The sequence below is a fragment of the Anser anser genome (assembly GCF_964211835.1).
Source record: "Anser anser genome assembly, chromosome: 3".
NCBI classification, from domain to species: domain Eukaryota; kingdom Metazoa; phylum Chordata; class Aves; order Anseriformes; family Anatidae; genus Anser; species Anser anser.
In genome coordinates, this window is record NC_139722.1 from 59,953,432 (window position 1) to 59,975,475 (window position 22,044).

The following is a 22,044-nucleotide window of genomic DNA, read 5'->3' on the forward strand; positions in this document are numbered from 1 at the left end:
TAAAATATGTTTTTAGGGCAAACTAAAGCATTATACAAAGAATATTCCATTATACAACTGAAGCTAGTGACGATTCTCATATCACAATTTTAAAAACTACTTTGGCTTGACACAAGGCATGTTTCCTGGACTTGATCATAGCAAAGTTATGCAATGTACATGTACAGTGCTTTAGTAAATTATACACAAGCAAAGTTTGAATAGCGATCAAAAGCTGCGAAAAGCCAAAAAAATTAGTTTTGATTACTGTGATCCACATACCTCCTTATTACCAAACAAAAATAATTTTTTTTTTAAAGAAGACAGTTTGTGACAAAAGGAATTATTTATAGCCCCATTTGGATGAATTAAGTTAAAGACATCAGTAGGACTCTGCATTTTCTTCAGTTACTAGCTTGTGTTATTAATAACAAGTTATATGATACTGATTATAACTATAGATTACTCCAGATTTACATGGAAATTCTTAAAATAAAAATCTCTACTTCAGTGACAAATAATAGTACTACACATTAAAATACTGTTCAAAGCTCTTTGCTTTTGCTCATTGTCAATAAGAACCAACTTTTAGGGAGCAAGAAATGCTTCCATTTAAAAAATGAAAAAAAAAGGCAAACATATCAAAAACATTTCTAAGTACTCACTTGAAAAATCTGATCCTTACATACATTTCTCAAAGCTCCTAAAAAATCCCTGAGTGTCAGAGCCACTATTAGTTTTTCCGTACTTCTACCACTGGTTGTGCCTTATGTTCATTCAGGTAACACATTTGATAAAGGTTGATTAAACTGGTGAAAACCAGAAACCCTGCTCAACAGAAGATGCACACTTGAAATAGCAATGTATAAAAAAAATCCTGTTTAGGATGGTGAATGGGCCTAATGTGTTTGATGTATCTAAATAGGGCTATTATTCCCAGTTGCCACATTGAAAACATCTAGCAAAAATACACATTCAATATTCAAGCTGAGGGTTTTGTTTTGTTTTCTAAAACTTTTAAAAACTCAGAAACCAGAATCATAACATGCAACATTTCCAAGCTGGTTTTCCCCATGCATGTCATGCACTGTGTTCATCACAGCCTGCAGGTGACCTCCCATCCCATGCAGCTTGGCAGCCCATGAAAAGGGAAAGTGTTTCTTATATTATATACAAACCTCCAACATTAAATTGCTATGTCTGACATAAATATTTTCCCCGTCTACTCTCAAGGAATTGCTCTGCGAAATTAAGTCACATAAAAAAATAAATTCAAATCAAAATGAACATGAAATGTACCAGCAAGAAAATGTAAAATAAATCAAAAAATCAGACAAATACAGGAAATAAAACAGTACAGTGAAAAGGCACTATTTAGACAAAAACCCATAGAAATGAAACGTAGTTAGGGTGCTAACTAGGCAGCCAGCTACAGCCAGATTTGATTGTAAACTAAAACAAAAAACCCAACATGCACCTTCTACTGTGCTTTCTACTCTTCGGGTTCCTCCAATGTAAGAACATTGTAAATTATCAATAAACATAAGCTTACAGAATAACAGAAGCTTCATCTCTTTGTAAATGCTGCAAAGCGTGCTATATTTACAGACCTTTCCTGTTTCGGCCCCGGAAGTTGAAATTATTAAGCGACTTGGGTCTTCCTTCACCTATGATGTCGCAGAATGGCTGAAGTAATATTTGGCATGTGGCATGAAAAATGGAAGTTTCACACTATGTCCCTCTATTGCTGTATTTTTCAGTGTTATCTCAGATGGATATTTAAGAATGCATAATGGAAAAAGATGATGTGTATAATTTCTATGGTAAAAGCCTTAACCCCTGCAACGAGTTGATGGGAAAATGGAATTTAATGCATGATTTATTTTGGTTAAACAGTCTAGGATTCAACTCACACACCTAAAAAATGTACTTACAAACTGTCTTAATTGTTACTTTTTGATTATTTGAGCCTCTCCACTCCCCTCTTATAGGTTAATATATACTTCCTCGAACTGGAATGAACTCTGTTGGAAATGATAGCTGACCTTCATTGCCTACAAGTATTCTGAACACCTTAAGGAAAGGCATTCTTTAAAAAGCAAACCACCTCCCAGCCTTCCCAAAGGTACAAATACCAACTGCTCATCTTAGGAAGAGTCAACACTGTGCAAGTACATACATCTGAGGAGTGGTTTACTTATTGCATGTACAGTTGCATTTTATATTGTGTGAATGCATAAATACTGTGGTATAATACCATATTTATTCATTTCTCGCTTTTCTGTGATTCTATTTTCTGCAAGTTTATTTTATGAATGGATTGATTTATGTCACAGAAAATTAAAAAAATCTTTAGATTCTTGTTTTTCATTATAAAACTTAGATTAGTGTTTTTAATGATGTCATATTTAGCGTGTTTTTAATATATACATTGTATTGATTTAATCAGTTTAAACAACTTCATTAAGTGTGACATTGGACAAGCCCTCTCCTTTTTTGGTTCTATATTTTTATATTTCCTTTGAAGATCAAAATAAACCACCTTTTTTCTAGCATGGTGTTGTTCTAACATGCACAGCAAATATAGGGAAAGGATGCATTGTCACTCCAGATGATCGGAGCAACGTATTAGTGTGAAAGAGGCTTCCGTACAGCAATTTTGAAAGTGTATTTCGAAGAAAGTTCAGACTTTGGTGATTAAGTCTGACAAAACCTGCAATCCCAGCTAATGAATCAAATCAGTCTCCACCTTAACTACTGCTACAGATTACTGAAAGCACTTTAAAATGTTTTAGAAAGACTCAACTTTAAGCGAACCCTTGTAGAGCAGAAACATCTGAAATCCAGAACAAGAAGGTGATTTTTAAGCACTAACTTTTTTAAACTCAGCTTTAAGGAACTTCACTTTTCAGATCTTAACAGAACTTCTGAGACATGCATTACAAAGTCAATGCACTCAAGAGACATGCATTTTAACACACAAACTGACAGTGCAAATAGCACAAATTTTTACTGTTACTATCTAATAATAATTGCAGATACACTATTTCACAGCAACTCCAGTATTCAGATTTATGTGCTCCGAAACATTTTGAACTACAAGCTACGCTATATTCTAATGATACTGAGCTACGTATAATGAAATTATGCATGCCGTGTGAATTCAGGAAAAGAAACGAACAAGAAAAGCCCAGCTACCTATTGCCTAAAAATCCCGGAATGGCAGTTTTTCACAAATAAGAAAAGTTAGAAAGAGATAGATGTTTGTGTGTGTGCCTACTTACATTTATACAGGTATGTACATACACATATCCCCGTCAGTGTGTAAAACTGAGGAAGCCTCTGGGAGAGCTAGCATAATAGCTATGCACAGTGTCAACAATTAAGCAACAGAATTACACACCTCCTCTTCCTCTGCTTTGTCATTCAGGTCATTGTCATAAGAGGCACTAAATGAAGTCGCCTTAGGCTCCAGGTAGCAGAGGGACAGAGCGAGAGGAAGGGAAAATGTGAGTGAAAGAGGAATAGACTGGAAAGCAGAAAGAAGCAGCACAAAGATAAGGAGAAAAGAGGGGATGAAGGAAGGAGAGGTTATAGGAACATAGTGCTGAAGGCCAGGTGGGAGGAAAGAGATGCAAATATCAGGAAGGCTAGGAAAACTAATATAACCATCCTCATCAAGCAGCGAGCGGAAACTAAAAGAAAAGCATTTGATATAGCTGAGTGAGACACACAACTCAGTGTCTTTGTAGTCATTTTTAAGGATTTTTCCCTCCACAGCAGGGAGGCCTTGACTAGCAGGAATTCTCATAGATTCAAAGTTATTATTTGGTAAACCTATTTTATTTTTATTATGATCTGGTGTTTCTCTCATGGAATTACACTCCAAGATGTCTGGAATGGTAAGAACAGGCTCCCCAAGGGGATCTTCCTCTGAAATATCTGAAAGCATGTCCATCTCAGGGATAGGTGACAGGTTTGTGAGATGGGATGACACAGAATGGATGGGTAGTGATGGTGGGTGTATGTGAGTGAGCCAAAGAAACAAATTCTGTGCACAGTGGAAAATGAAAGTACAACAAAATGCAAGTTTGTAGGCACAAAAAGAAGGAGAAAAAAGAAATTATTCGTTAGTGATTTTTTTTTTTTTTTTTACTTTGGGATACCGCTACTAATGCAATAGAAATGCCAAATAAAAATAGAAATCCCTTTGTGTTTTACAAACAGTCAACTTGTTTATTTTATGGATTATGAAACTGAACCCATTATGAACATCTTGTTCTCCGGCTGTAAAGAACTGTGCACTTTGGAACTGCAATAGTCACTTACAGCAGATGGAAGCAGACAGACATTCAAAGCTTTGGCAGAAAGGTCAGGGCACAGTGCAGTACATGAAAGACAAGCTGGCACTGATTCTCAGGTTTGTAACCATTTCCTTTAAGACTTAAAGAGAGCTTTAGGGGGAAAAGAAAGCTGTACAGAGAGTTGGCATGTGTAACAAAACCTTACTGATCAGCTTCATGGAACAACTTCCCAAAATACTGTGGTTTTTTTCCTCCTTTTTCTTGATTAAAAGATTGAAAGATACTGCCACTTTGGAAACAAGGGAGAAACATCATTTTACCAAGCCCAAAGTCAAAACACGGTAATTTATTTAACCATTTTTCTCCCATCAGAAAGATCTGTGTGTGCCTTTTCCTAGATTAATTCCAAATCATTTCAGCTAGCTAGCAAACAACAACAAAAATGCAACCACTGATATTTGTTCCCTTCCTACACTTCAATGTAGTAGGAACATGTAAGATGTATGGATAAACTCAGCAGTCCAAACTTCACCCTAGGAATCAAAAGGATAGCTAACTTCCAAAAATGTGTGAAAAAATTATTTTAAATATGGAAGAAATTTCTGAAGAACTGCCAGAAAAAACAGAAGTGATATCCCAGAGAGAAGAGCAGCAGATTATATCACATAACTCCAAGGTTTTAGGTGACACTCTGGAAGGAAATTTTTACATGAAATCCTACAAGATCTAAGTTCAATTTTTTGACCTACTTCCACAGTAACTCCAACACACAAGACAAGTAAATGGTTGTTTGCAACAAACAGACCAAAATACTCAACTTTCCATATAAATCTATACCTCAGTTCAACATAGGAGTGTTTAAAGGATGAAATAATTCTGCAGTAACTACTAAAACAAGAAGATTGTCACTTATAATTACTTAAAAGCAGTCATAATATACCCAGATTCATATAGCACATACAACTGTGGATATGCTAACAATCTTTAGGTCTAAACAAACCAAGGAATTGAATAAAGTACCATTTACGCTTTGAAACAGTTTTCCAGAACTCAGTCAAGCTTCCTGAAAATTCAAGTTATATTTATAGCACTAAAAGAAACCCAGAAACTCAGAAGGTTGCCTTCACTTTTCCTTATATATACTCCAGTTAAACCTACACAAAATAATTGACAGTTTTGTTCAAATATTTAATACGGTGTTCTGTGTGATGCTTAGAAGTGATAGGCACTAAATAACCACACATGCACACACACCACATGAACAAATAATCTTGGTGCGAAAGAAAGCCATACCTTTCCATCCTGAGTCAACTCTAACTGTGGAGTTTTGAGCGGGCTCACATCATCTTCTCTGCCACCTTCTTTCAACTTGCCCTGCCCAGCAGCTTCAAGGTCAATGATTTTATCTCCTGCAGACTGCCTTCCTGTAGTAGGGAAGTCTTTTAGCAGACTTTGGTCTGAGATACCCATAGGAGCTATTAGAGAATCAAATAATTTTGGTTAATTGGAAATAAGTTAGAATGTTTTGTTTTCAAGACTTAAAATGATTTTATGGTGATGTCAGCAATGAGGAATACAGACTAGTTACTGAGTGACACAATAATTTTCAGCTTCTTGACTTTACACAAAGTCTATGGTTGTTACTGCACTGATGTGAACAGCAATGCCCCCTTGTCATATAATGTGTGCTTACTATGCAAGGGGAAAAAAAAAATCAAAATCAAGTAGGTATTTAATTATCAAATTTCTGATTACTTACAGATGGCAATTTAAAGATATTGTTCTTGGGACTGTATAACACTATAACAAAACATAGAAATAGGTGACTGTTTCTGTGGAGATTCACCATACTGAAAGGACCATTTTAATGCAATATAGGAATATGTATGCATATAACTGTCACAGTATTTTTTTTGTGGAAGCTTAGCATTTTTCACAGTTTTTGGCATTGCAGAAACAACAGCTTAATGAAAGTAAGACTTTTCCTCCCTACATGCCTGCAAAAAAATGGAAGGGGGAAATTCACGTATATATATTCAATATATTCATGTTATTCATGTAACATAATCAAACAACAAGAGTGAAAGGCCTTCGCTTTTTTCCCCTGTTGTGGTTTAACCCAGCAGGCAGCAAATCACCACACAGCCATTCGCTCACCCTACCCCATACCCCTCTAGGATGGGGAAGGGAATCAGGAGAAAAAAAAAAGCTTGTGGATTGAGATAAAGGCAGTTTAATATGACAGAAAATAAAAATTAATAATATGTAAAAAGCAAGCGATGCACAATGCAACTGCTCATCACCCGCTGACCAATACCCAGCCTGTCCCTGAGCAGCCGGTACCCCCCACCCCAGCCAGCCACCCCATATATTTGCTGAGCACGATGCCATATGGTACAGAAAATCCCTTTGGCCAGTTTGGGCCAGCTGTCCTGGGTTTGTCCCCTCCCTCCCAGCTCCTGCTGCACCCCCAGCTGACCCACTGACAGGACAGTGTGGGAAGCTGAAAAGTCCTTGGCTTAGTGTAAGCACTGCTCTGCAATAATTAGAACATTGGTGTGTTGTCAACATTGTCTTCCTAAATCCAAAACACAGCACCATACCAGCTACTAGGAGGAAAATTAATTCTATCCTAGCCAAAACCACAATATCCCCTCTTATCTGATTCAGCTCATTAGAGCAGGACGGCTTTTTTCTTCTTTTCCAAATAAGGATGGCTGGCTTGGTCAAAATAGTAGGAATGGAGTACAGGAGAGTTCATTAAGTTAAGCAGCCTTAAGAAGTATAACTTTGATATAAACTTAATTCATTTAGTAATCTTCTGTAGAACGTTCATATGCCCCCAAAGTCTTGACTTTACAAAGCCAAAGCACTGAAAGTTCAAAAAGGCTTTTCTTTGAGAATCTCTGAGGGATATAGTTTTTGATAACAGTCTCAGCCAGATCCACATCAGAGGCTCTCACTTAAACTGCTGAGAAGCCAAGGCCTCCTAATGGGAAATGTTCAATTTTGAATGTTAGACTTTCAGGGACTCTCTAATTAGCAAGTCTGCAACTTAAGCTTCCGATCCCTTCTTGGATGGCAAATAGAACACTTCTTGGGTATATGTCTCTCAAGGTCCACAAGGGCAAGAGTAACTTAAATCACAGAATAATTTAGGTTGGAAAAAACATCAGCTAGTTCAGCTAGTCTAATTAGACCAGGTTGCTCAGAGACTTGTGTAGTTGAGTTGTGAGCATTACCAAAGTATTTGAAAATAAATAATTCAATAAATAAATCTTTATTTCTAACTGAAATTTCTTGTCTCAAACTTGCATCTACTCCCCCTTGTCTTATTGCTGGGCACCTCTGAGAAGAGTCTGGTTTCATCTTCTCTATACCTTCCCTGTATGTAGACAGGGATATCCCCCCACACCCTTTTCTTAAAGCTGAAGGACTGTACGTCTCTCAGCTTCTCTACATACACCACGTGCCCCCAGCTCTCTGACCAGCTTGGTGGCCCTTCACTGGGCTCACTGCAGTACGTCAATGCCCATCCTGTACTGGGGAGCCCAATGGTGGACACAGTACTACACATTTGGTCTCAGAAACTACTGAATAGAGATAAGTAATTGTTACTTTTAATGGGCTGGTCATGCTCTTGCTAATAGTCCAACAGAAGCTGGCCTTCTTTGTTATAAGCACACACTGCTGACTCACGTTCAACTTGTGCACTGGGAGCTCCCAGATCCTTTTCTGCAAAGCTGCTTTCAAAGCAGTCGTTCCTGCAGCATGTAGTGGTGTATGGTATTATTCCACCTCAGATGCAGGAGTCTGCATTTATGTTTATTGAATTTCATTAGTTTCTTTCAGCCCATTTCTCCAGCATGCTGAGGCCCCTCAAGCAGGGGTGCAGTGAGGGTATTAAGACTAACTCAGAGAGATGAAGTACTCAACTGCAGATACTTGGGAGGAACAGTGGTACTGGACATGCTGTTGTCCAGAAAGAAGAGGCATGGATTCAGTGTACACTTTCTGGGATTTCTCCAGTTTCAAATGTACACTCACAGAATGACCTACATCTGGACTACTGCCTGAAGGAAGGACAGGATTTGATTTTGCATGATAGTTTAAAAAACTATTACAGCACAAGAGATCCCCTGAAAGACTTGCTGAAGCAATCCCTGAGATTTGGGCTGAACTCAAATTGTTTCTAGCCAAAATAAACTGAATCAGACAGTTTATACTGATGTAGTGACAAGTCTTTTGGTTTCTACAAGGACTCATCAAAAGCTAGCAACTCATCACAAGCTAATAGATCACACGCTTTTGCCTCTTATTTTTGCTTAGGCCTTCAGAAGGTAACAATCTGTAGGTTTCCCAAGTAAGAGTCCCTTGCTTATTTGCCCCAGTACAGAAGAATGAAGATTTGGAAAAGTAAAAATATTCTATGTAAAACATTTCTGGAGAAAATAAGGTAAAATTAACAGCTTAATTGTAGCAACACTCACATCATTGTTACAGTTCACTTTTATTCTAGTAAAGTTGTGTATGCCTGAATCTAAGTCAAACTGTCATTTTTATGAAGATTTTTGTAATGTTGTATCTTTCAGAAGCAATTTAGAGTAAAGCTCATGTGCTTCTATGTCTCTTGCACATACTACTGATATACTTGCCTTTGCAAAGTCCGTCTGTTTCCAGTAAAGGAAAACAGAAGGTATTTCTGTTTAGTCAGAGACCAAATATCAGTATCCACACATTTTAGATATTCGTACAACCTGAACAGAAAGCTTGTGGGCTGAACACAGAAGTAACTAAGAAGCACACCAGAATAGCAATACACTGAACAAAGTTATACAAAACCAAAAGAAACTACTTGCTCTACCTTTTCTACTTTGGCGCAGAGAGACACACCCAGGCCAATAATGCCACTGACCATACAATTCTAATCAACAGCATATAGTGCATGCTTATCTAGTAAAACAGATAGGAGTATTAAAGTACGTCTAATTTAGAATCCTCCATATTTTCACAGCAGTGCCATACAACTTAGACAGTGACTGAACTTACTGCTTAACCTAAAACTGATATATAAGTAACAGAAGTAGCTATTCTTCACTCCACCCATCAGAAACAGAAATTCACAAACCTGTCAATTGATATTTTAGATATCCACAATGTCAACAATTTTAAATGTCACTCAGAGCAGAGTGACAACACAATATAATCATTATACTGAATACATATGTCAAATTGCATACCTCCATCAAGACTTCTGGAAACACGTTTGCTTGAAGTGCGTTCAAAGTATGGAGCTGGTCTGTCTATGAGGTTGCTAGCCTGTCGTGTCTGTGCTTGTGTACGTCCACTGTAGCGAAACTTAGAACCCAAGGTTAGAAACTTTGCTTTTGGAGGCTGTTCTGGTGATAGAAGTCTAAAAAGCAAATATGGGTAAAGTCAATTGTAAAGGCTTTATTTTATCTATGTAATGAGGCACTTTAACAGTACTTATTATATTGCAACTCTAGTTCACTAGGCATGATTTGTGCATTCTAAAAAGTGATTTTATCATAAAATCTGAGAACTTCTAAAACAAAGCGTATTATTTAGCATTTGCATTTAGAGTTGAAGTGCTGATGATAATTACCACGTTTTCCACAGTATAACTAAGCAAAATATTTATCTTTTGATGCTATCTAGATTAAATGTCATTTTTTCTGGATAGCTGAGGCAATTTCAGGTTTATGTGGAATACCTTTCAGATTTTTCTCCTTAGAACATTACTTGTAGGGGAAACCATACACACTACTTCCACCGTCTTTCCTATATTCCGAGGTACCAATATGGCAGCTGCTACTCCTCAAAGTTAGGGAGGGAATGGTGTCCCAAAGCTGCATTGCAGGCTGAATCAAGTGGAAAAAAAAGGCTCACATGGATATAGAACTGTCACCCATCAGTAAGAAGTTTAATAAGCTAGATTCAAACCCTGTTTTATTTACATTGTGGTTTATAGATTTGGATAAGTTGATGCTCTATATAAGGAGAGTGGGGAAAAAGGCATATCATGAGAAGGGTGAAAAAAGATTCAGTTATGAGTAGTATTAATGCTGGATATGTATGTTTGTACCTTTGTACTTAAGCGTTGGAGTCAGTGTCAGAGAAATTCCTAGTAACAGTCCAGCAGAATTTGCTACTAGATATTCTGCAATTTTCTTCCAGTTTTTGACATTACGTGAATTTAAGTGACAGGTCCTCTAAACCTCCCTGCATTTCATTATTAAGACCTCAAGCTCTTACTCTATACCCTCACTGCTTATACTTTCTGCTTTTGAAGTCTGAGCCATCAACTTCAACACAGAGGGTACTGTTTCCTCCAATATCATCCTTGTTGATGGACCAACAGTCATCACTGTAAGAACTCTTCTCAGTCTCAGCTTCTCTAGAAAGGTCTTTGATGTTTCCCCTGAATCAACATAGTGCTGCAAATACACGCTTATCCAGCATGGGAGTCTCCGTGTCCTATTCTCCCTCTGAACATCAGCTTCTTTCAAGCAGAACCAACAACTACCATGCCTATCGTACTTATGATGGCATATATGTGCCAGAGAGACATAGGATGCTGACTTCGTTCTACTCTTTTGAACCATTTGCACAGGGAATATCTGTGACAGTGGAATCAGATCCAGAATACATTTAGACAGTTTCCAATAGTGGTTTCTAAAAACTGACAGTCATTTTAAAGATATTTCAGCAAAACTGGAGGATTTTCAGATTCTTTGCAAAAAAAATGGTGAGAGAGGTAGAAGGCTACCATTTTCTCTAAGAGAGAAAGTTTATATCTTTACAAGGGTGCTAGCCAGAGGGATCCAATCTCGCATGCCTACAATGCATACGCATCCACCTGATTCCTAATGGGTTCCAACATGTTTTAAAAGAAAACAGTTCTCAGGACAGACTAGTCGACCCCTCTGCACTAAGGCCACATATAACAAAGTCACAAGTATCGGAAGCTTCACTTTTCTTGCTTCTATAAAACAGCCTTATGCAATCTTTGTCACAAATATATTTCTCCACATTATTTCCAAAAGAGAGTATATTATGCATTATAAGGAAAAAAGCTAAGAGTGTTTTTCCAAGGTTCCTTCTGTTCTTTATTTCCCAGTCTTGGCAAAGCTACAGCATTAACTGCCATTTTTGTCTTCCACCCTGCTGAGAAAAACTTTTAATATTTGAATGTGGAAAACACAAGATAAACAGTTACTTCCTGATTAAGGGCATTTGATTTTTTTTTTTTTGTATTAGAAGTTTAATTACATAAAAATAACTGAAGACTATGTTTGCATCATTTTAAGCATACTGGGGACACGTTAAAACTATCTTGAAAAGTTCAAATAAAACACCATAAAGTAGAATTATAAGCATGTTTTGCATAAGATCTAGAGTTGCAGACTCAGCTTACCTCAAAAGATTAATGTAGGTATATATTCTGACAGTATTTCTTAAAGCAAGCTATTGCTCTTTGAAAACGTTACTGGAATCCTATAAGGCTGAGCTGATACAAGCAAATCCAGTGCCTTTTAGTTGTCATTTTCAGTATAGTTCATTGCAAATTTCTATAAATGAGTTCACATGCTCAATGAATTTCCCGTACTTTATAAGAAAGTGGATCTTAATGTAATTATTATTTGAGAAAAACTGAAACATTGGAAAGACAAATAATACAAGGAATCTTAAAATGTTATATAGGGCATGCCGGAAGGTCTGGAACCTAAAAATGTACATCTAGATTTAATACAATTTACTGTGGTATACACAAGCAACACATGAAATGAAAAAAACTATAGCTTGCACTGTAGCAATTGCTTCTGCTGTTTATCTTTGGAGACAGCTGGATTTATTTTACTGTTTTTAAATCAGGATGAGAGGTTTTGAGGATTTTCTGTTTGATGACATCAGTGGAGTATATGGATTTTACAGAATGGTTGAAGTACGTGTTACATAATTCTTGTCATCATGTCATGCCTGATTAGGAAAAGCCACTTCTGATTGGACTGAAATCCAATTAATTTTATTACGTCAGAATTTCTGTAGTAAGATTATCTGATGCATATTAATACTCCTGAGAACTTTTATATTTGCAAATGGTAGTTCTCAGTTTGGGATTTTTGACTTCCATGAGATTTTTTTCTCCATTTAGGTCTATTTTATTACTGTAAAAATAGGAAATATAGTTCATCCAGGCCACTGCATGAATTATTTGAAGAGCATTAATGTTCTTGCCATTGCAGAAAAGAACTGTATGCCATTTGTGTTAACAGACATCACCAGCCAAAGCAGACTTCAAATTTTGAAGAAATATAGAATGATGGGCTATTCAGGTTAATAAACTTAGCTAAGGGGTTCTAGTAAGCATGAAAAAAAATAATCATTTCAAATTAAGTTTTTAAATTAAGTACTTTGATTGTCAGTCAACATAAACACTAATATTGCATTCAACTATATGCTACATTCAGTGAAAATCTGAATCCAGAAACTGTCCAATGAGACAGTTCTACTAATGAATTGCCTAAGCATCGTTCCTCAAGTTCTCTGAATATCTTTGCCTAGCATGTATGTACAATTTATACCTAGAGTGTTGCAACAGGATTGGATCCATCTTAAAACACTTTATTTTTTATTATTTTTTATTTAAGAAGTTACTGAAGGAGAAAACGTAACCCTTTACATGCCCTTTTTACAGTGAGAAACCTAGATTCGATGCCTATTCAATGCATAAGAAATTCAACCTAAATCTATTACTCCTGAGCTGCATGGGTACATGCACTCCTTCATGGAGATTGTGCTATTATAAAAAAATGAATGAAGATTTTTCAAATTACTTCTCAATGCTGGAAGTAGAAAGAGAAACAACTCTGTTGTTAAAGTAGTCGTTGACAAATAGACTGTAGTTTCAATAATTGATTCAGAATTGTGCATTTGGCAGTTACTGAGAAAAAATGCAGAGAAAATTCTAAGCACTTCTATTAAAGTGTTTAAGGACAATACTCTCAGACACATGGTCCAATTTTTTGGGTGGTCCTTTGGGGACTCAAGTGTTGGACTCAATGATCCTTGTGGGTCCCTTCTAGCTTGGGATATTCTATGATTCCAAGTTACGGTTTATTACATAAACAAATAGCACTCTGTTCATTCAAGTGATTCTCTGTTCTTTAAAGAATGACTGTGAACTCAGTCCAGTTTATAAACAAGCAAAAATTCAGCTTAAGCATTTAAACAGCAGAACATACTGAAAAAACTGCAGTGAATGAAGATTAACTGTCAAACCCACAGCTTCTTTTGAAGGAGTCTATTGGCTCTCTAGATTGTTGTTCTGAAAAGTAGATTTCTCAGTAAATACTATGTATGATTACTAGTTTAGTTCCATACTAGTAGCATGCTGAAAGTTTAAATGACACTTATTTGTACTTTAGACCTTCAGAACTGGTAATTCCGTGTCAGTGACTCATAGGATGTCTTCTATGAGATGTTAATAGAGGGAGGATGTAGGGGAAAAGAGGGGATAAACCTTCTCAACTTTCCTCATATCCTTTCAAAGAAAGATATGAGCATACCTGGCAAAATGGGGGAAGCAGAGAATTATTTACCTGAAGAAAGTATGGTGCTCCACACAAACCTTCCATAACCTTTTAGCAGCCCGGTGGTTTGGCAGTTTGAACCCAATAGTGCTCTCAAACTGTTCCAGCTGGAAAGAATCCACAAATAAATTAACCCATTTCCTTAAGCTGGCTATTAACTAGAAGGCAGAGTTCAGATAATTCCATTACTATAACAAGCAGTAATTCTCCTGTCATAAGAGTTTGTAAGACTTCAAAAATACCAGTTTCCAGCCTTTTAATATAATTATACTGGTTGGGCTAGTCATGACAGGTAATAAACACATTATCACTTCCTATCTGTACTAATGACTCTTCTGAGAAATCCAATACTACTTTAGTGTTCCTTGCTAATTTTTTGACTAGCAGCCCAATACACTTTTAAACTGCATGAAATAACTGTACTGCAGTTTGTGCTGCACATTTTCCTTGGATTCAATACCAGTCTGAAATCCATATTGCAGTGTCACTCTTACTGATCCGTTTCATTACATATCTTTTTTTTTAGCAAAAATATTATCTGTTTATACATGTGTTCCAGAAGTTACAAAAGTACAATGTAAGTATTGCACTACTGTCATTTAGACTTCAAACTAAATACAGCTCCTGTCACTTCATGTAAAGTCTATTTACACCAAAATACTTCAGTGATTTCAAACTGATAGTGTTCTGTACTTTAATAAATCCTTTTTCAACAAAACAAGGTCTGGGAATTGCTCTGTGAACTTTAAGTGTGTGCAAACATAAAATAAATGCTTTGAGAAATGATAAGTTAGCTTTATTAGATTGTGTAGAGCCTAATATTTTTCGGGGGGGGGGGGGGGGGCACTTAAGAGATCTGGGAACTAAAATTAAGATAGATTTAAAAATATATCTTTAAAACTTGCCTAATTGTTTATAAGCACTACAGCTGATTTTGTATCAGCATAAAGTAGCAATACTGCTTTTATACAAGGCTGTGGGAAAAAAGGTGACTTGCCATTTAAAGTTTTCATGAATTTAAATTTGAGATTAGCAGACAGTACATAACTTGCCCAGAATAATTCAGGAATAAATTCAAACCTTTTCCTCCATTTAGCTCTGCAATGTCATTAACATCTTTTGTTTTATTTATTCACACAGCAAAAGCTATCCTAAACATTTTAGGGTATACTTTAAGGAGTTCATTATTTTGTTTTCTACAAAGAATTTCCAGTTAAAATGTGCTCAAAATGTAAACCTCCCTCCTTCATTGACTCCCATAACCTTATAACGGTAAGTGGAAAAAAAAGTTGAATTCAATATTTCCACAGCTGCTAACAGGAAGTTAGAGCTCCCTACAGGACAACTCAGGTCTTTGGTTACGTCCATAAAACTAGCGGCATTGACATTTAGTGAACAATTATATCCACAGAGGAAGAGAGGCTGACTCTCCCTAGGGGCTGCAATTTTGTAAAAATGTGGCCAACGTAACTAGCTTTACTTGCAGTAAAAATAAGTTACAGGATTGCATTTATTACCTTCCCCCTCCGAAAAAAAAGTGCTGGAGTCATTCATTAATCATCAGAAGCATTTAATCAATCAGAAGTGTTTAATACAAGCAGTAGAATCTGATAAGAAAAATAAAACCCTCTTAAATTCTGCTCGAATCCAACATAAGCCTTCCAGGATGCCTAGTAAAAACTGAGGCTGTTATTCTGTTGCTGGATAGAAATGATTAGACAAAAAAAGGCAATACAGAAAGGTATTACTTACTTCAGCTGGCCTGATTTTGATGTAGAAATTACTTCGCTTATAGGAAATCTTGAGAATTTTTGGCCAAGCGAAGCGGTTGATCCGGAGTCTATCTTTGTAAATGAGCAGTCCGTTAGCGCATACACCCAGCATGATATCCACACCTTCAGAATCCTATCGTGTATGAGACAATTTCATAAAAATCAGTTTATTAACATTCCAAACAAGTAATTATCTCAGGCAAACCTTGAGGGAAGAAGGCAAATGGGACTTGGTCTTCCAGGTTTGAATATGAAATGTGACATTGAGATTGTTAAATAAGAAATGACCAAGCATAACAATTTTATAAGAAAGGATTTGGACTCCAGTAATGACTGGCACTCCTCTATCTGCACTTACCACAGTTCTGGGAAACAGAGATTCTGCCAATAAGGACGAACTCAACTATGAGAAGTACGGTGGGTGTACCAATGATTTGATTTCTAATACTAAAAGAAGTGAAAGTAAGAACAGATCTTTCCAACAATCAATTAAAGTCAGAGCAAGTTGGTGACAGTGATCCTTTACATTCACCTACTATTCCAAAGATGATACAGGAAGCAATGAATAGCTGGCTGAAAATATCAGCATAATAATTTCAATCAAAGCGCTGTTATGCAGGGTTTCTTAACATTCTGTGCCACTGACAGCATTTGATGCCAGTTTAGCAGGCTACAGAACCAAGCACTTACTGATAAGGCTTGGATATGTTGTACCACTGCAGAGTAATATGGCATAATCTTATATCCTCACAAGCAACAAACCAACTGCATCAAATGCTAACACTGTCATTAAATGTTGCTTTACCAGCATAACAATTAACTGCAAGTGGACTCTGGCAAACAGCAGTTCTAATGCTTTCAGATACTTAACTATGACAAAGGAAGGCTCAATAAAACTCTTAAGTATGCAGGTTGCTTAAAGTGCTTCAAACAAGTGAACTGCCATGCTGCACTTGTATTAGAAAATGCATAAATATTCCAGACATATTTAATGTACATGAATAAGAATGTAAGCATATTTCTATCAAGTGTTTCTAAGAGAACACAGGAAGTAGTCTATGGAAAATTGCAAATATAAGTGCACAAAATTTCTGTAGGAGTCCAATGTTTCTCCAGTATTTTAAAGTCTTGGTTTTCTTCTTCTTATATATAGGAGTGATATGCTTACAATGCATTAATTTTCCTCATGATTTGAGACTCTGGATTTGTGGGAGGAACTGAAAGGGGAGCGAGAGTTAGTTGGCTTGTTGGATTTTTACATTAAAAAATCCTAATAGTAATGCAATTTCGATTCGACTCATCCAAAGGGGTGAAAAAGAAAAGCCTCTGAAAAGCACCCTCCCTCAAGACCTCTTCCCACCCATACTCCTCACTTCTAACTCTTGTGGAATTTCAGAAATAATTACATATTCTTTTAGGCTTTATTTTATAGCCCCAACTCTCTTTGGATCAAAGCCCAGGCACTTAAAAGTTACTTAGAATATTCTTTCTAGGATGCATGCATGTCTGTGCATTAAATAAAACTAAGTTTAAAATAAATTTTAAGGATGTCAAAACTGTTAACAGAGTAATTATCATGACCAAGAGACAAAAGGCTTATATGAAAGTATTGAAGATCCAAACACTTTCAAATCAAGTAATCTATATACAGTATGCTCTTTAATACCAAGCACTATTCTAAAAACAAATCAAACCCCAATACCTTGGCATGATGTAAATCCACTCCATACATGGAAAGTCTCTTAGCATTTTCTAGGAACTGGGAATCCGCCTGTGCTGGCGTCAAGCCCCTAAAACCATTGAACAAACCTTGAGTTTATTGTCAAAAGAACAAAATCAAAACTGAAAGGAATTCTGCAATTCAGACACAGAAAAATGTCAGTTTGTAAGGTATCAATAGCATTTTTGATATAACAGCTAAACTGTTCTTTCAGAGCATATTATATTCCTTTAATCTAGGTTTCCACATTCACTCTATCAAAATATTTTTAGGTCTACACCGCCATGAATTAGACAACTACTTCACATGCTTGGATCAAATATTTTCTCCAAATGTTCTCTTCTGATATCTTAATGAAGCTACTATTTTCAAATTGAGATTTTGAAACACATGGAATTAAGAGACTCCAGTTATGTAGCAAGAGACTTCCAGAGCAACGGCAGGCTTCAGTTTAGGAGTTTAAAAGCTCTTAAGAGAAACGGTAACAAATATGACAGCATGATTTAATTTCATCCCACTGTATCTGACAGACCTGTGTGTTTTGTGTAGCTCAGCTACTTTCTCCTCCATTTCTTGAGTTTGATTGGGTGCAAATTGGAATTCACTGATGTAGTCACCGTGGTGCTCCTCTGGGTCATGATCACCCATTTCAGCCTGCAGGGTATATGAACCAAGGAGGGCGTGAGTCACAAAAGAACATGGCAGTCGACCAGAAGCAATATCCTGGCGAAGCTGTAGGCACAAGAAATATCTGCAAGACAAAGAAAAGGAGGGGGGATGGGGTGAAAAACGGGAGCAGATGAATAGTTACCAATTAAAATATATACAAGATATGGCAGAATTTCTCCAGATACATGTGAACATAAGCATTTTTTAAAGTAAGCCAATACAGTAATAATTCGTTACACCTTACTATGTAATGACATACAAAATAAATTGATTTCACTTCCATTTTTAAGAGACAGTATTACTTTTCATAAATAATCTGAAGAGCAAGAAAAATTCTTATTTCAAATATATGAATGAAAAAATATTTAATTTGTAACAAAAGTAGACTTAAGAACTCCTTCATTTTTCATTTTAGACTGCAAGTGTCTATGTAAAAACTATGCATTTCCTTTGAAATTTCCATTTGGCTTGAAAATTCTAACTTTTATATACCTTACAGTCACTAGCTCATCAAGTAATGTAATAGAAGAAATCTGTATTATTACTGAAACCGTAATTGCCTTCCTCGAACCACGTATATATTAGAATTTACTATTTCAAGTACTGCACATAGTCTTCTACCAAATATAGCAAGTTAACAATCAGGAAACATCATGCTCTAGCACAGATATTTAATTAAAAAAAGTTTTAAAAGTGAAGTTCAAATTTTAAGGAATTTAGCTTTAAGCTATAATCATAAAAACGCTTTATCAGTTCAACATGCAATCCAAACGCCACTGAAAACTTTCACAGACACAGTTGAAATACACTGCATACTAAGTGTCTTAGGTTATTTGTAGTAATATATCAACTACAGACTCATGAAGCTATCTTATTTTGTGTAGAGAACTGATTAAATGCAGTATGTAATGACATATCCCACCTCACCAGAATTAACTAACTCCAAGTTAGAACAAAGTGCTTAGGTTTGCCATAACTCCTGAAAAAGTAAGCCTATTGCCTACACTGCTTATGTTAGTCTTACAATGCTATTTTAGGTGCTTAGAAAGTACTTCGTTCTTAGATCTCATTAGATCTTATCCCATTGCCTTCTAAGCAAGGTAATTATTTCCATGTTTTATGGTTTTATTTAAACTACAAATACTACATTTTCAACAACATAAGCTAGATGATAACTAAAATACCTTGGGCCCCTTAAGCTTTGCTCTCCAAAACAACACCCCCATACCATCATTTGCTTTATAATAAAGCAGCAGTCCAAAAATAAACCACTGTCTTCCTTCATACATGATGTCATCTCATCCCCCCCTCCTGCATTCCCCTCAAATCATATCCCAACTTATCATTAAATTCTTCTTTCTGAAGAAACAAAGGCCTCTCATTCTTTTTGAGAAATACCCTGCCAGGTACTCCTGCTTCCTCAAGATGCCTTCCATGCGAAGGGACTCCTTTGGGCCCACACTCCAGAAAGTAGTTGATATGAGAACATCTATAGCATTCTACGGTAACAGAACTTGTTATGGCATCCAGAAAGTGAAGAAGCCTAATTTGATAAAATAGCAGTAACTTTTAAGTTTAAAAATTATGAACCGTACATACCTAGTGATGTCTTCAGTCAATTGTGAAGGATCAGGAGGATAAAATTTCACATTAAAGGTGAACAGCCAAGGTAAACCTAAATATAGGAAACATCTGATTGTTAATCTCAAAATTGTTGAAGCAAACAGACTTTTACAGAAAAAAATAAGGCAGTTGTGCAAACTTTAGATCACTGAAACCTTGAAAATATTTGAAAGTTATTTCTCCTCTTTTGAGAGTATATTAGCAAGAACCATTCATTATATTCATTATCAGACATACATACAGTGAAAGCTAAAACATAACATGTTAAAAATTAAACATGTTAACAATAAGTTATGTAAACAACAGAAGTTTTTAATTTGAAAACTACCATAATATATAACCATAAAACACTTCAGATATTCTGTATTCAAATATAAATAGCTGTTTGCACTAAATCTGCATTTATTTCCAACTCTTCCAAGGCTAATTATCTCCCTGTTTAAACTGATTGTAGTTTGAAAGACTGTACAGTAACTATGAACTTGAGATGTCAATATGAAGTCTGTGTTGCATACAACGGAAAGACAAAACTATTCATTTTCATACTGAATGCATGGAAGACAAATATTAGCCATTTCTCCTTTAAAATAATTTCAATTTTCTTAAACAATACCTTTAACTATAATAGTAATTATGTTTTTTTAATTCACTTATGAAAATTGTAATTGCCTATCTTAAATACAAAAGCACTTAAAACTAGAGTAATAGTTTGACAAAGCATAAAATTCTGCTTTTAATCATAGCTGTAGTTCTAAAACAGCTTTCAAATCTGGAACATTTAAGTCACTCAAATAATGAAAATCCATTCCAAGAATGTTGCTGTTATAATACTATGTGCAAGAGAAGTATGTTCATTGGAAAGTAATAATTTGACAAAATGTAGAAGTTTTCCAAATTCAAACATTTTAAATAAGATTTTAAATATTAAATATTTTAAATTTTAAATATTATCTTATTCTTAAGAAGATTTTAACAAGTTGCCATACTCTGATAAATCATGCTTCAAAAAATGTCTTAAAAAAAGAAATGACCAAAATGCCACTTCCAACATTATGCTACAGGTGCTGACATTTTTGCTTAAGGTTGTTTTCCTAAAAATAAAGAAATAATAAATTCACAGCTGTTAAGTGAAAAGATGCTTTGTGTCAAGATATGTACTTCAACGTTTCAAAAATTACTTCATATTTTCAGACGTGACTATTCACTGTAGCATTTTAACTTCTGCATAAGTCTGCTTAACTGTGAACCTCATCCTCCCTGGCTGCTAAGTCACTATTTCCTTTTGGGAGTGTAGGGATATAATGTATCTTCATGCTCCCAGTTATCAATTATTTGTTAGGACGATGATAGCTTGGCTTACAAAATAAGGTACATCACCTTGAACAAGAAAGCCTAATTTATCTGATATGCACACATAGTACTGATTTGGGTACTATACACTTCATTCCATTATCTATCGCTGTCTAGTGCAAGATAGAATGAAGAAAAAATATCTTAAGTTTCTAACAATAATTTATACATATACTATGAACAAACAGAATTAAATCTGGAATAAATGATGGAAGTGGACTAATGTATTTCCCAGGAGACTAGCATCATCATTTAATGCTAATATTAAGTAAACCGAACTGATGACAAGAAGCAATTGAGCCAAAAATATCTATGCAAACAGTGTTTAGGGAGAGTTGTTATGTTAACAGGTACTGTGGAGGAGGTTGGAGCAGAAAAGATGGAAGTAAGATGTGTCCTTCCACACAGGTAGCAACCAGACAATGTTTTCCTGGAATGGAACAGTTTCCCGATGTGAAGCAATTTTTCCTGGTCTAAGACTACAGTTCAGCTAATCACAGATGAATTTGGCCTTAACCTATTTCTCTTTTTTGTCAGCATTTTTACTGTTAGCTTTCAGAAAGCTCTGTAACTAGGAGACCTAGACACTGCTGGAAAAGAAAAAAAAGCTTCTAAAAGCTAAAAAGAGCACAAATCCTCTGAATCTACAGACTACATAAAAAGAATCATGTCTGCTCATACTAACTCCCACAACTAATCCATAGAAAAAATGTTGTAGTTGATTTTCTACTAAATAATTTCTGGACAGTTGATGACCTGCTATTTTACCTGAAAACACATTTATCCTCAGAACATAGACCATCGAGTGTATTACAATATGCACAGGCTATTTTTATACTTCAATACAACATACTGTTTACAGCCACATAACAGAGGCACACAAACAATTGTCTTCACACAACAACGCATGCTATTACTGGCACTTTGGATTGACAGCAAAAACAAAAATATCTGATATTAAAGTGATATTTAGCATTCTGTTCCTGATAAGGCTCTTTGTCTTAATGTTTAAT

The 22,044-nt window shown here is 35.8% G+C and overlaps 2 protein-coding genes across 23 annotated transcripts in view; both read right to left on the reverse strand.

Annotated features, from left to right (window-relative positions):
* EPB41L2 (erythrocyte membrane protein band 4.1 like 2) overlaps positions 1-22,044 on the reverse strand; it is a 110,524-nt gene that overhangs the window by 18,895 nt on the left and 69,585 nt on the right. For 17 of the 22 annotated variants that reach the window (XM_083830676.1, XM_083830684.1, XM_083830674.1 and 14 more), the window contains 8 exons: positions 19,658-19,733; positions 17,922-18,140; positions 17,372-17,459; positions 15,650-15,802; positions 13,907-14,004; positions 9,524-9,696; positions 5,577-5,758; positions 1,158-1,220 (listed from right to left, as the gene is read on the reverse strand). In XM_083830676.1, the coding sequence (XP_083686802.1) occupies positions 1,158-1,220; positions 5,577-5,758; positions 9,524-9,696; positions 13,907-14,004; positions 15,650-15,802; positions 17,372-17,459; positions 17,922-18,140; positions 19,658-19,733 (1,052 nt within the window). The remainder of the gene's footprint in view (positions 1-1,157; positions 1,221-5,576; positions 5,759-9,523; positions 9,697-13,906; positions 14,005-15,649; positions 15,803-17,371; positions 17,460-17,921; positions 18,141-19,657; positions 19,734-22,044) is intronic. The other 5 variants (XM_083830677.1, XM_083830675.1, XM_083830679.1 and 2 more) reach the window with 1 other exon arrangement.
* On the reverse strand, positions 1,227-4,102 carry LOC310897263 (uncharacterized protein; the record flags this gene model as incomplete). Its single annotated transcript, XM_083830703.1, has 1 exon — positions 1,227-4,102. A coding segment is annotated over one exon (741 nt), but the record flags the coding sequence as incomplete, so codon positions are not given.